Source organism: Sinocyclocheilus anshuiensis, unplaced genomic scaffold (genome assembly GCF_001515605.1).
Source record: "Sinocyclocheilus anshuiensis isolate Anshui unplaced genomic scaffold, SAMN03320099.WGS_v1.1 scaffold541, whole genome shotgun sequence".
Classification (NCBI taxonomy): Eukaryota; Metazoa; Chordata; class Actinopteri; order Cypriniformes; family Cyprinidae; genus Sinocyclocheilus; species Sinocyclocheilus anshuiensis.
This window is the reverse complement of record NW_015540873.1, coordinates 105,424-120,814: the sequence shown is the minus strand read 5'-3', so window position 1 is coordinate 120,814 and position 15,391 is coordinate 105,424. Positions and strand designations below refer to the sequence as shown.

Here is a 15,391-nt window from a genome sequence, read left to right as displayed (position 1 = left end):
GTTATGTAATTATACTTTAAAATGCTTCATGGAACCATGATTATTCATGCACGATGAGCTACTCAAAGCAAGGAACTTAAAAAATACTATGATTATTGTTTTGCATTATGTAATGTTTGCTAAAGCCTCGCTACAGTCTCCGAGCTGCTTGCTTTGGTGTGTTTTAAGCTAGTTTTAGAGCGCTTGAGCGATTGTGTGAGAGTTTTTTGGCTGATTCTGAAACCTTTTTGTAATAAAAACGGATCTTGTCATGCTTGGCCTTTTTCATGATGGAGTTTACTGTGACTTTACTGTGGTGAAAATATCCCACTGCTGCAACTAAACACACACAGCACTCAAACCAGCACATTAATGCTGTTTTATCCTAACAGTATGTGTGGTTTTATTCAGAAATGTATCCTTACAGAAGATACTGTAGTGATGTAAAATCACAAATCATTATGTATTTTTATTATTATCATTTTATACGAATCAGGAAAATTAAAGTTAATGCGCTATTGAAGTTAATGAGATTAAAAAATAAATAAAAAACTCATAAGCATCAAAGTTTTTTTTTTAGCTTTTAAAAGCGTGACTTTTATTTTATGTCGCGGTCCATCATTTCCGGTGCTGAGCGGTCTCCATGGTGACTGACCGACTGACCGTTGAGAGTCTGAGAGGAGATTAGTGCAGTGTACGGTAGTTAAGTTAGTTAGTTAGTTAGTGAGTGATTACTCATCATGGCCAAAAGTGACGGTGGCTCGTATTTCAGGAGAACCAGTCTGTTCTGGATGGTGGTCGTGTCGGTTTATATTATTCTTCACACGGTGAGCTGAAACTTTCAGAAACTCCTTTCCATAATAATGTTTGATATGACTGTCAGAAAAGCCGTTTGACTTCTGTTTGATTATTCTTATTATTATTACTACTAAATATGCTGACTCTAGCTCCTCAAAGAGCTTTCAAGCTACATCCAACAAACTCGGCCCAGATCTTAGGACTGTTCATTAGTTTGCTTTATTTATTTATTTTTCTAACTGATCCGACTTGTGGTTTTCATAAAAATCCCATAGACTTACACTGACGGAATGTTCCAATGAGCGAAGGCTATTCAAACTCCAACTGACAAAATTCAAATTTAAACACGCTGAAGCCCACTAGACTCAATTAAGGGCCGTTTCGCGCGCTCAAGTTCTAATTTCAAATGTAGCCGCGCGGGAATCGCGCGCTCTTTAGTGATTGGAAGTCCGGTTCTTTTCTGCGAACCGGTGCTTACACTCTGCTTTGAATTTTGGTTCTTGACAGCCAGTCAGTGTAAACATGTTGTCGATTAGTGATGGGAAGTCCGGTTCTTTTCTGCGAACCGGTTCTTTCGGACAGTTCGTTTCAATTAACCGGTTCTTTTACGCAATGACGTAATGACGTTCATTCTATCGCTCAAACACATTCAAAGTCAGTAATCATCGCGCGCTCTTTAGTGAATGGAAGTCCGGTTCTTTTCTGCGAACCGGTTCTTTCGGACAGTTCGTTTCAATGAACCGGTTCTTTTACGCAATGACGTAATGACGTTAATACTATCGCTCAAACACATTCAAAGTCAGTAATCATTACTTCAATCGGTTTAAAACACCATCATCATCCTGGATAAGTTCGTTTCTTTCGAGTTTTGCTACTAAAGCACCCAAATGCAGGCAATGATGTGCAAACGAGTATGTTTTACATGTTCAAAAAAAACAGACATCAAAATACCACTATAACCAGTAGATGGCAGCAGAGGAGCACTTATCGGCTTATTACTTTTACTTTTACTTTACTTTTAGTCATTTGGCAGACGCTTTTATCCAAAGCGACTTACAAATAAGAAAAAGTAATTAAGACTAAAAGCTAAAACTCTATAAATACTATATATATATACATTTAAGAAAATAAAAGAAATTAAATAAAAATGACAAATGCATACAACAACATTTCAAAACTAAACATTTAAATGAAAACCAAAAAAATAGAGCTAAAAACAATTCAAAATATTAAAAGAACAAAAGGTATGAGTATAATAATGATTCTAACATAACACTAAGCCAAACACCAAAAAACAACTACATATGCGTATGTACAGCCACACACACATACATACATGTACATATTAACTGTTTCCCCTGCCATTATTTTAGGGGGGCGGCCCACCCCCCTTGAAGGTCAAGTTAATTTTATTTAATTATATTTTCTCTATAGCGCCAGATCACAACAGAAGTCATTTAAAGTTACCTTTCCGATAGAACGGGTCTATACCTTGTTCTTTTATTAGACAAACTAAAATAAGGCTAAAATAGCCTTATGTTATTTATCTTATTTACACGACGGCATGTAATTTCGGTCTCTACGTTTTGGTCGCCCTCTCTGTATCACGCACAGTGGAGGTCCGCCCGCGCACACACACACACACACACACATGTGCGCGCACTCCCACTAGTTTGTAAATATTAAGCCGCAAAACGACAATTTAAATATGAATTATGCGTGTCTCTGTGTTAATGAATGGCGCAGACGTGCGGTTTTGTTTACCCCTCATACTGAAGCGCGCATGGCGCTTGCGTGATTTTAGCGTCTGCTGTCTCACTAAATGAGGACATAAATACATGAACAACATCTCCAGAACTGCTCTGAGAGTCACTTCATCAGCATTTCACCGTTTCATTTGAGTAAAACTATCCTCATATCATACACACACAGAAATGTAAAGGTATTCACGGCAACCCGTCAAAATAAAAGTTTGGTTTAACTTGAAGGCATTGGCAGAAATATATTACTAGTGTTCAGTAGAATGTACGTAATAGGCTACTACTACTACACAAATTATTAAAACCTTATTTTTAAGGAATAATCATACAATATTTCTTCAATGTTTTAATTGTAATATTAAATGACCTTTATTTTAGAAAAATACAATTTGTTTAATTTTCATTACTTAAAAGATAGATTAAATGAATGTTTTATGCCTTAAAAAAAAATGTAAATACACAACACAGAATTTCTGAGCAAAAAATCATAAGGCTATTGTAAGAATAAATGAAACTTGTTTTTATGCTTTTAAATAATTAGACATGCTAAAACAGAATTTGGTAACAATAAAACGTAAAGTTGGGCCCTAAACATGTAATTTTTGTTAAACTTTTAATAAATCTAAAGTTTAATTGTTTAAGTTTCATGATTGTAATTAATTAGACATGCTTTTTGATTAATAAAATTGAATTTAACCATTAAAAAGGAGTCCAGAAAAAAAAATGGTCCCCCACCTGAAATAACACAAATTGAATAAAACTAAAACTTAATAAAAAACCTAATGCTAAAACAGAATTTGGTAACAATAAAACGTAAAGTTGGGCCCTAAACATGTAATTTTTGTTAAACTTTTAATAAATCTAAAGTTTAATTGTTTAAGTTTCATGATTGTAATTAATTAGACATGCTTTTTGATTAATAAAATTGAATTTAACCATTAAAAACGAGTCCAGAAAAAAAAATGGTCCCCCCCCTGAAATAACACAAATTGAATAAAACTAAAACTTAATAAAAAACCTATATAGACATAATAAACTAATAAAATGACAACATTACTACAACTGTAACTAAAACTAAAATAGATAACTAATACAAATCAAACTACATTAGTTTATCAGTAATCCTAAAAAAAATAACACTGAGCCAAACACACATGCTAAAATAACAACAATTACTGACACATAGTAAGAAATGGTTATAAAAACTGAAACAGAAGTGAAACAAGTAGTAGGAAAGAGGAGAAATAAAAAGCGATACTTCTTCTTTGCCGGTGTCCTGCCCGGTGGAGTCGCACGGTAGAGCCGATGGTCTTTACACTCTTCGGTCTTCCCGCGACCGCTTCCGCGGTAAACTAAGCTTCTTTTTTATTCGTTTAACAAAACTCAAATTGAATTCAGCTGGACACACTTTCCTGTTTATCACAACAAATGGCCAAGCAAAGCGCACGACACATTATTAGTCATTCATTTATATTTTGAAATGATAAAATCACTATTATAAAATATAAAATCATCAAGAAATCAAGTTTTGTACGTTTTTGTGTATGAAGTAAGAAAAGTCACAAAGTTCCTTGAAAAACAAACTTATTTTTCAATTTGCGACTGAATCACACATAAAGAATGTTTCTTTCATAATCACTAAAGTTTTCGGTCAGTTCAGTATAATACTATAGAAGAATAATAGGTACATTTAATAAGAATAGAATATGTTACATTTTCTAAAAAAAATGTTGTGCTTTAATGTGTATAAACGTGACGTAAACAAGAAATGAATGTGTAATATTATTAGTAACTGCAGTTATTAATGCAAAGCGATAGTAATTTTATGATTAAATTATGTTTATTTTTAATACTCCCACACACCAACCCCGTAGCGCTACCAAATCTGCTCTTGGCGCCGCTATCTATAGAACTTGATCTGGTTCGACCGGTTCACTAAAAAGTAGAGCTGGGACAATAAATCAATGCATCGCGAATCGAGAAATGATTCTGCATCGATTCTGAGATTTTCCGAAGGCATCGCGATTCTCTCTTGAATCGATTCTGAGCTTAGTTTTTAACAGCAGATGGCGCTGCATGCTTTAGAAATTGCCGAATTCTGTTTGCTTCCAGTTCCTTACACACACACCACCTGAACCTAAAATAATCATTCATAAAGTTCGAAAAGGTTGAAGCGAATTACAAGGATGTTCACAGTGGGCTGTGTTTACTTTAATCTCGCATCATAAAAGCCGATGTGCAAGTACATTTAAACACTTACATTACTCAACGCACAAGCGCTCTTCTTCATGAGCATTTGAGTGTACGGTTAAAAACTAGCCTTGAGCGCCATCTGCTGTTAAAAACTAAGCTCAGAATCAATTCCAGAGAGAATCACGATGCCTTCGGAAAATCTCAGAAACGATCCACGAATCGCGATGCATCGATTTATTGTCCCAGCCCTAGTATGTATTATAAGATATGTGAAATTAGTTCTCTTTCGCTGCTGGTTGTGTTTCAATGGCTTAAAATCACTTGTTTTTAAACCGCAATGCTTAAAACCGCAAATTCCACGGTTGACAAATTCCTACCGATTAATCGTGTCTATTGTATATTGGCCACCCCTAGTTTTAATTATTTTACTAGAAATTACTTTGTCACTTTTTTTGTGATCTTTATGCAATGATTTTTAAAAATCTTCATCACAAACTAGGGCTGGGATAATAAATCGAAGCATCGAGAAATGATTCTGCATCGATTCTGAGATTTTCCGAAGGCATCGCGATTCTCTCTTGAATCGATTCTGAGCTTAGTTTTTAACAGCAGATGGCGCTGCATGCTTTAGAAATTGCCGAATTCTGTTTGCTTCCAGTTCCTTACACACACACCACCTGAACCTAAAATAATCATTCATAAAGTTCGAAAAGGTTGAAGCGAATTACAAGGATGTTCACAGTGGGCTGTGTTTACATTAATCTCGCATCATAAAAGCCGATGTGCAAGTACATTTAAACACTTACATTACTCAACGCACAAGCGCTCTTCTTCATGAGCATTTGAGTGTACGGTTAAAAACTAGCCTTGAGCGCCATCTGCTGTTAAAAACTAAGCTCAGAATCGATTCGAGAGAGAATCACGATGCATTCCGGAAATCTCAGGATCGATCCACGAATCGCCATGCATCGATTTATTGTCCCAGCCCTAGTGTTTTTAGACGCGACATGTGAATGGCCCGTAAGAACGCATATTGAGAAACGGCCAAAATCTCAAGTTTTCAGAATGCCACAAGCACACTGCAGGTCACGTGACAAGAACCAACCAATCAGCTTCACCCTTTCTGTAGTCCATAGTCCATGTGACATCAGTGGTTCAACCGTAATGTTATGAAGCTACGAGAAGTTTAACAGTGTCCTTACTATCTTTCTGAGTCTTGAAAGTGGTAGTTGTGTTGTCTATCAACAACAATAATAATAATAGTCATAATAATTATTATACACAGTGCTGGGTAGATTATTTACAAATTGTAGTCTGTTACTGTTTGTAACGTAATTTATTGGATTACTCATATGTGACCCTGCAGCACAAAAGCAGTCAAATAGTTGTATCTCAGCCAAATATTGTCCTATCCTAACAAACCATACATCAATGGAAAGATTATTTATTCAGCCTTCAGATGATGCATAAATCTCAATTTCGAAAAATCGACCCTTATGACTGGTTTTGTGCTCCAGGGTCACATATTAGGTAATGTAATACTTTTAGATTACTAAAATATATCCCATTCTTTGTTGTCAGCATCATGAAGTGTGTTAAATATTACATTATGCCAGAGATTCATGAATGAGTGAATAAATGAGTTGATGAAAAGCTGGAAGACTTTCCAAAAAAAAAGAAAAATGAGGGCAAATCAAATGATGAATGATTTTAATATATAATCATGTAATCTATAAAAACGTAACTAATCTTATTCTGAGCATTTTAAAATGTAATATAACCTAATTACAAGTACTTAATTTTTGGGATCCCATTATGCAATCCGGATTACATGCAATCAGTTACTACCCAGCACCATATCCAAGGGTGTAACTTTGCTTTGAGAAGTGGGGGGGACACAAAATGGGGGAAAATTTTTCGATTTGAATCCCATTTACTGCATGTCCATACATTTAGGGACTATGGTGATACAAAATCCAGGAAATAATTATTTGAATAATGTTTAAATAATGTGAGACTCAATTTCCACTGTTAAACAAACCTTTATTTCAAACTAACCGCTGTACCTGAAAATATAAAATTAATCACTTGTTGTACAGGACAGAATGTTCTACATCAGTGGCTCCCAGACTTTTTAGAGTGGAGTACCCGCTGAGGCATTTCTGCGTACCCCCTCTCTTCCACTTAGACCATATTTGCCCCCTAAATTGACTTTCCAATGCATTTTTTATCTTTATAAATAGAATATTAATGTTTAAAAAAAAAGTTCAATAGATTAATATGCAATGATGACAAAAAAGTGAAAAGTGATTCTTTTAAATATATATATATATATATATATATATATATACACACAAATCATTCAAATTCATTAATGTTTCTGAATGATTTTCACAGAAATCAGTTGCGCTGCAACAACATAAAGCCCCACAAACCTCCAGATGAACCACTAATTCCTTATGAAATCATGTTTTCATTGGTTTCCAGTGGACTGCGTTTTGGCCTCGGGACGTCCCGTATGGCCTTCTGGGTCCTCTCAGCGCTCTGGCCAAGTATTTCGTGGACTATCATTATCCTGCGCTGTATAACGGGTGAGTGAGCGCCGGCATTCATACGGTGAGTTCAGAGCTGACGCTGATGATGTTATGTCTGTGTTCCAGATGGTTTCTGATGTTTGCCATCCATGTGTGCGAGGCTCTGTTTGTGTTGAAGTTCTGCAGGTAAGACCCTTTTCTACCACACGGTGGCAGTACAGACCATCAGATTTGTGGATGTTGTTCATACTAACACTGCTGTGACTGACACACTGTGTGCATTATGTGAACTTGGAATAAATTATTTGTTTGCTACATTTGCCAAAATGAATTTTGTATCCTGCATTGCAAGGCTCTCGACCTCACCTTACATTCGCAGTGAGATGAATGAACCGACTGCAGTGCCATCTTTCTTGACTCATATTAGTTTAGACTGATAAACTTGTTTTTTACACAAAATTGGTGAAAAATACAACTTTTTTTATTTCAGAGATTATATGTGACCCTGGACCACAAAACCATTTTTGTTACTTTAAATAAAATAAACGTTAATAACATAAAATATATAATAAAACTGGAAATTAAATGAAATGAAATATTAAACTATATAATATAAATATAAAAAAAAAAAAGCAAAACACAACAAAATGACTAAAACTCCAACTAGAAGTAAAATGAAAGCGGAAAATGTAAAAAAAATCAAACTAGTAATAAAAACTACAATTGTATCTTAATGATATTAAAATAACACTGGTGTAAACTGCACAGGACTTGAACTTTATACTTTGAGCAGAACGTACATTTTTCTATGTAAATGAGAAGAATATATAAATAATAGAGGATGATTAAGACAAGTTTCCCCCAGATGCAGGACTGTGCTGATCAGTGTGTTTGTGTCTGCAGTGATAAAGGCATCGACAGCACGTCCACACGCTTGCTGTGGTTCGCTCAGACGTTCCTGTTTGGTCTCACGTCTCTGTGTCTTCTGGTGAAATACAAGCCCGACGGCCGACCCAAACGCCAGTGACCGAAACCAGAGCTCGTTTCCCAGCAGCACTTAATGTTTTCAGTTTGTACATTCTTTACATTTCTTTTGGACCTGGGGTAGAGAATTTGGAAACATGGTGAAAAAAAATCTTGTTGGTTTAATACTACAACAGGGACAGTAAATAAAGTTAATGAAGTAGCCTAGCTATTATTAATATACGGCTAATATTAACTTTATTTGTCCCACAGGGGAAACTGTTACTAATGATGGAAATAAACTGAAATATTGTAATCAACTGTCATCCATACATATTCATTTTAATAATCTTTATAATAATTCATATGATTTTACATGTGGCCTGAGAAAACCATGTCTATTATTTAGGTTTGTGAGATTGGACATCGCACTGCGCATGTATACAAACATTCAGGAGGACACAAAATTCTTGAGAACGCTGCCCCACGACTTTTATTAATAAAATAGATTAAATAGCCTACTGGAGAGACACACAGATGCAGGTAGGCAACTGTCACCTCTCTCTCTCTCGAATAATTAATTCAAGTAGCTAAATATTATAATTCAAATAAATGTGATCTTACTATTTCACTATTTCATCTCTTTCTGATCTGAAGCGGGCAGAATGCTGAGCTAACGAGCCGTAGCTTCGCATCAGGTTTTTCTTGCCTTCACGTCGTGCATTAAAATTGTTCAATGTACAGCTAGCCATGCATTATCCCTAATGTGTTTGCTCTTTAGCAGCAGTTTTTTACGGCAATATTTAAATGACACCCTGGTCATTCTTGGTGTACGCAAAATGGTCCCACACTATCGACAAGCATTTCTCTGCTGGAAATAAAGCTTCGCTGTTTGGTCCTTCTGTCACAGTTAATCTAATGCATGTAGTATCCTCCATGCCTCTGATAAGCACGTCATTTTAAGCTGGTGCACCTTTAGTGTAACTTTGTTTCCATTTTGCACAAGCTGCAACAGTTCCATTCCGTGTAACAGAAACACTCGGTTTAGCAGAACCTTTACGATTAATTAACCGTGATGTTTTAAAGCACGGTTAATCGCGAAACCGGTTAATCGCTGCATCCCTACAGAAGATACATGCATATATTTAAATATTTTATATTTAGAGCAATTATACCATATAAAATACATATAAATGGTATTACAGTGCACTTTAATTACATAAAAAATCCAGAGTATAACCATAATCCATTTCTCACTCTATGCTCCTTATAGAAAATTATTTTGACATTTTTACACAACTCTACAGCTCTCCCTTTGCTCATCTCTCATATTCAGCTCAACTGCAAACACAAGTGCCTTTGTGCACCATTATCGCAGTAGGGAAATAGGCTGAATGGGCAGTTGGAGTGGATTACATTAGAGGACATCATTGAACAGATATGAAACCAACTCTGCAGGAAGCTGCATTAGGTCCATAGAGCTTCAGCTCACATTGAAAGAACTGCTTTAGAGTGAGATGAGAGCTGGGTGTGGACTAAGAATAAAGAAAAGCATTGTGGATGATTATTTTGCCTAACCAAACCATGATGAACTAATCATATATTATGTGATTTGCATATAGACTGATATTGGTTTATACCACCTTATAATAAGTGATAGTATGCTTTACAGGTGCCTGTTCAGCTTCAGTCAACAATCATATGCAAATTACATGACCATGAGGTTGTATTATTTTAAAAACTCATTAATATAGGTAAACTCATCTGTCAGTTGGATCCAATAACATTCGACAATGAGATGGAAAATAAAACATGCATTCAAAATTAACGACTGAGGTTTACTGATCAAATAAATACACATATGAATATGATATAAAGGCCACACAGAGCAAATGTGAAAAAGAAAATACATCTGTTTACTACTTCACCAGCACTTTAAAAGTAATTTGTTTATAAGGGAACAAAGTGATTTGCACAAAGCATCGTATTTTACTGTCAAATGATTATTTGACACCAAATTAGTAGAGGTTTCTACAAGTCAAGCCTTCTGAATTGCTCAAAAAAGAGGAATACCGGCGGTTTGCATTAGACTACAACATAAAATCAATATCCACAACAATCTAAGTTTTATTTCTTAATGTAATAAAGAGCTATTAGATGACTGGATGAGTAAATATAAAAGACTTACAGAAAGAAAAAGAGATGCAGCACCCTCCTGTCAGTCATATTAAATTATAAACGTTTTAGGTGGCTTTATGTAATCTTTGTGGCAGATTAATATTGCCACAGCATTATCAGGCAGACCTGACATTCCTGTATTAGATCGCATTGGTGTGCAATGCCAGTGATCAAAACGAATAGAATTTCAGATCACTGATGTGATTCCCTCAAGACTACTTCAACAAAATCGCCAACCATTTACATGCAAGCTCCACTAAACACGAAATATACGATTTCTTGATCGTTTCATCCATCATCGACATTAGCGCATCAGTTTTGAGTTCCTCCCAGTGAATGTGGCGCGTGCTGGAGGATGCTGCAGTTTTGTGATCAAACAGTGTTCACACACACATGCTGCTTGAAACGGGACTGCGGTACCTTTGGCCAGCATCGCTCGCAAAAGAACCCATCGTCCGAACCGGCACCGTCGAATTGAGCCAAATGTGCTCGAAGGATTTCCTGGCTTCGGTCTTCACGTCCGGGTCGATTTCGGACGGCGACTCGGTTCTTTTGGCACCTGCCATTCTTCAGGCTCACAAGTTACCGCCAGCAGAGATGGACGGGGGCTGTCAGCGCGGGCTCATGCTTCACTTTACCGCGCGTCGCATCCGTAAATACACCTGCTGCCGGACACGCGTACTACGCCGATGAGGGTAATCACAATCTCTCACGACTGAAGAACTGAGGCTCGTGGAGTCTTCAGTGCTCAATATGGTCTGAAGATTCTCCAGCCTACAGCCTCAACTGCGCAAGTGTATCTGAACCGAATCACATTACCACATCAAAACCAAGACATCAAGCTGACCCACACATTTTAATAATGCTGAAAAATACAGCCTTTCAATGGAGAGATGAAAGATGAAGATAATGGGCTGTATATGATATGCATTTTAAAAAACTAAAAAACAACAACAGCATCATTATCAGCACTTGGAAATATTTAATTAAAAAGTGAGGCCAGAAAGAAAGAGCTTTTTAAACAAATTCAACCAAACACATAGGCCTATATAACTATAGGCTTCGGATTAAATTAATAATGTGAGTAATATTGCCTAATGGAGTGCAGAGTTAAGTATTTTGTATTTTGTAGCTTTGTGTTTATTTAAGGCAGCTAGATGCTATTTACACTAAATGCAAATAGCTATAGATTCTATTTACACTATGTTAAAATAGCAATGTTCTGCTTTTTTTTACTACTTATTGCAAATAGTGGCAATTATCTGCTCCTCAGTATTGTAGTACATTATAAAACGGTATGCAATAATAACGTATTGAGTGTAAATTTTAATTCAAATTATTAAATGGATGCCGGCTTATTGGTACAATAAAGCCCTCCATACACCTACCCCTTACTCTGCCTAATATTTTATTTTCAATTATTTGATTGTTTCCTTCATTTTTATTGAAAATAAATGCCTTTCTGATGTGATATGGGATTTAAAAAAAAGGAAAGAGTTCTGCAAAAGGCGGATTCGAACTTGGGACGATCATGTCAAAAACACTATGGCAGGGGTGGCGAACTCCGGTCCTGGAGAGCCCCTGCAGAGTTCAGCTCCAACCCTAATTAAAACTAATATAAAAAAGTAAAGACTAAAAAGCTTTAAAATATTCCTTGTTCCTTGTACCTGCCTGTAGCTTCCTAGTAACCGTTCATACCTTGATTAGCTTGTTCAGGTGTTTGATTAGGGTCGAAGCAAAACTCTGCAGGGCTGCGGCTCTCCAGGACCGACGTTCGCCACCCCTGCACTATGGTATGAGCTTTACCATCTACTCCGGTTGGTCGATAATCGTCTTTAGTAGTGTTAATGACTAGCCCAATCACACGTTGGTGGGTGGAGTTAGTGTAAATAGCTTCTGCCAACAAGTTGGGCTATTTGCATTTAGTAAATAGACACTCAGTTTATGTAAAGTTTAGAATTTTAAATTTTATGAAGAAAATGATGATGCAACTTGCCACCAGGATGCAGTGTTTTGGATGGTTTCTAGGGCATTGCTATGCAGTTGCTAAAGTGTTCTGGCGGTTGTTAGCACCTTGCTATGTGGTTACTAAGGCATTGCTTGTTTTGTGTAATTTCTTGTCTGGTCTCCGGAGTGTTGTTGTTGAGACAGTGTTATTGTTGTTACGCAGTTGCTACAGTGTTCTGGGTGGTTGTTTTAACACATTGTGTTTGCTTGGGTGCTCTGTGTAGTTGCTGATCATCTGGGCGTTGCAATGCAGTTGCCCAGTATTCTGGGTGGTTGTTAGTGTGATGCTATCTGGTTGCTATAGTGACTGGGTGGTTGCTAGGACACTGCAAGGGTGTAAGGTCCACCAAGTGAAAATTGTAAGCAAAAGTGTCTAGAAACATAATATCACACCTCTCCTCAAGTTAAGTCAAGCCATGCTTATTTGTATATCTGTTGTGGGGTTTACTGATCACGCTGTTAAACTGATACTGTGAGACACATTTCAATTACAGTTCAACACTATATTGTCCTTTTTCGCTATGACACTCAATATGTGTACTGGCCAAAAGTAGCATTTACCCTTAAGAAACTGTTCAGGCTTAGAAACATTCAAGTACCTACTGTATAGTATACCTCCAGAGACCAAACACCTTTTATATAAATGATTACAGCACATGCGCCAGAAAGCAAACATCAACACGCCGCTGTAAGCATTAAATCTTCACGAACAGAGAGAACGGCCCACTGGCTGTAGTGGGAGTCTCGGTTCTCTCTCAGTCTCTGCACTGAGGATGTAACAGTATGTAACAGTAGATTATGAGAACAGCAGACAGGGGATTCCACCAATGAAACATCACAGTGACACCCTGTGGTCAGAGGAAGAGCCATACTCATCTTTCCCAATCCTCCCTGAGACAGTGTTATTGTTATTGTCAGAGAATTATTGATTTTTATTAGCTCAGGAGGCGTGAGGAGAAATCTCAGTGAAATCTGAATCTACAAGACATTCACACCAACAACCAACTTTTCTATCTTTATTTTTTTTAAGGAACTAATGGAAGATTTTTAACTAATCAAGTTACAATGTTAAATATACTATATCATGAAGATATAAACATCATGAAAACAAGATAAATTTACTAGTGAATCTAAACTGTAAACATAAATAATTAATTTTAAATGTTTTTCTCCTCCCAATAAAACCTTTTAATTTTTTAAATATATGTCAGTTAGCCAAATCAATTAGCCATTTGGCAAGAAATGTAATTCACAATGTATTTTCCTATGTCTTACAGTTTTTTAACAACTGGTTGTGTACATTTTCACCCATTAACATGATTAAATACCTTAAAAAGGGATAGTTCACCCAAAAAAGAAAATTATGTCATTAATTATATAGAAACAGATCTAACACATTCAAGGCCCAGAAAGATTCATCAGAAATTGTTGAATAAAGTTTTGTTTTCTTTGAGCACAAAAAGTATTCCTGTAGCCTCATAAAATTAAGGTTGAACCACTGATGTCACATGGACTGTTTTAACAATGTTCTTACTACCTTTCTGGGCCTTGAACATGGTAGTTGCATTGCTATTTATGGAGGGTAGAAAGCTCTCAGATTTAATCAAAAATATTTGTTTTTCGAAGATGAACGAAGGTCTTACAGGTTCGGAACGACATGAGGGCGAGTCATTAATGACATAATTTTTATTTTTGGGTGTACTATCCCTTTAATTTAACAATAACCTTAAAAATTCAACATGCCGGTAGCACTACAAGTATCTCTTTTTAATGAAGTACTTTATTGCATTTCATGCACTGCAGTACACGTTTGGAAAAAAAATACAATATAATAAAATAACTTCATTTTTTTTAGATATGTAATATTCTTGAATATGGGATTAGTGTAACAAAGCACTAATAAAGCACATTGTTATTTAATTAAGATTAATTATATGTTTTCAAACAAATTTAAATAAGTTGAAATTGTGAAAATTGGATGTACAGTGGATACATAAAGTTTTGCTAATGCTAAATTTGAATTTGATATGTACATAACCAGACGTAATTTGTCAAAGTAATTTGACTGAACAAACTAAAGTCTGATCAAATAGAAAGAGCTCCTTAAGGTAATAACGTACTTGGTTACTAACGTAACCTCGGCTCTCTGAGATTCGGGAACAAGTACTGCATCTGCTAAGATGCTATGGGAAAAAGCCTTTTTTCTCCTGAACTGAAGCCTTTTTTCAATCACGCAGTGAAACTGCACAGCCATTGGTTCGTGGTCGAACCATTGATTGGTCGTGCGGCTACATAGCACGGCTAGCAATGCAGTACTCGTTCCCATATCTCAGGGAACCGAGGTTACGTTAGTAACCGAGTACGTTCCCTGTCGATACTATACTCGTACTGCATCTGCTAAGATTCTATGGGAACACAGTACAGTCACGCTGTGCTAAGGTAGAGGAATGACTATAAGTATCATAACTTCCGTAAGCAGCAATGCCCAAAGAGAAGTTAACAACAACCCAAGGCTAAGACGGCCTGAGCTTCTTGAGGTCACACCCGGCCTGGTTATTCGTTCCAGAGTTCTCCTGCAACTTTGGCATCCAGGGGTCGAGAGCTGACAGGTGAACTAATGCCAGAGAGCTTGAGCGTGATATGGTCAAGGGCTCTTTATCAGATCTGTTTGTGTAATGCAGCGCGTGTCTCATCAAGCGGAGAGGATCCGGAGGACTTCCAGGTTATAAAACCTTGCGAATGTGGACGGCGAGGCCCAGCCGGCCGCCTCACAAATATCCGCAATGGACACACCGCTGGACCATGCCCAAGACGAGGCGATGCCTCTGGTAGAATGGGCCCGTACTCCGATGGGACATTGAAAGCCCAAGGAAGAGTAGGCTAGCGTGATGGCGTCTACTATCCATCTAGAGAGTCTTTGCTTCGTGACCGGATGCCCTTTGGTGCGGTTACCGAAGCTGACAAAGAGTTGTTCCGATC

The 15,391-nt window shown here is 36.8% G+C and overlaps 1 protein-coding gene across 1 annotated transcript; it reads left to right on the top strand.

The window, feature by feature from the left end:
* The first annotated feature begins 607 nt into the window (after positions 1–607).
* Positions 608–8,315, top strand: LOC107688181 (transmembrane protein 254-like). The gene is made up of 4 exons (XM_016485778.1): positions 608–806; positions 7,218–7,321; positions 7,391–7,450; positions 8,168–8,315. The coding sequence occupies exons 1-4, from the start codon at positions 720–722 to the stop codon at positions 8,289–8,291; spliced, it is 375 nt and encodes a 124-aa protein (XP_016341264.1). The 5' UTR covers positions 608–719; the 3' UTR covers positions 8,292–8,315.
* Positions 8,316–15,391: the final 7,076 nt, after the last annotated feature.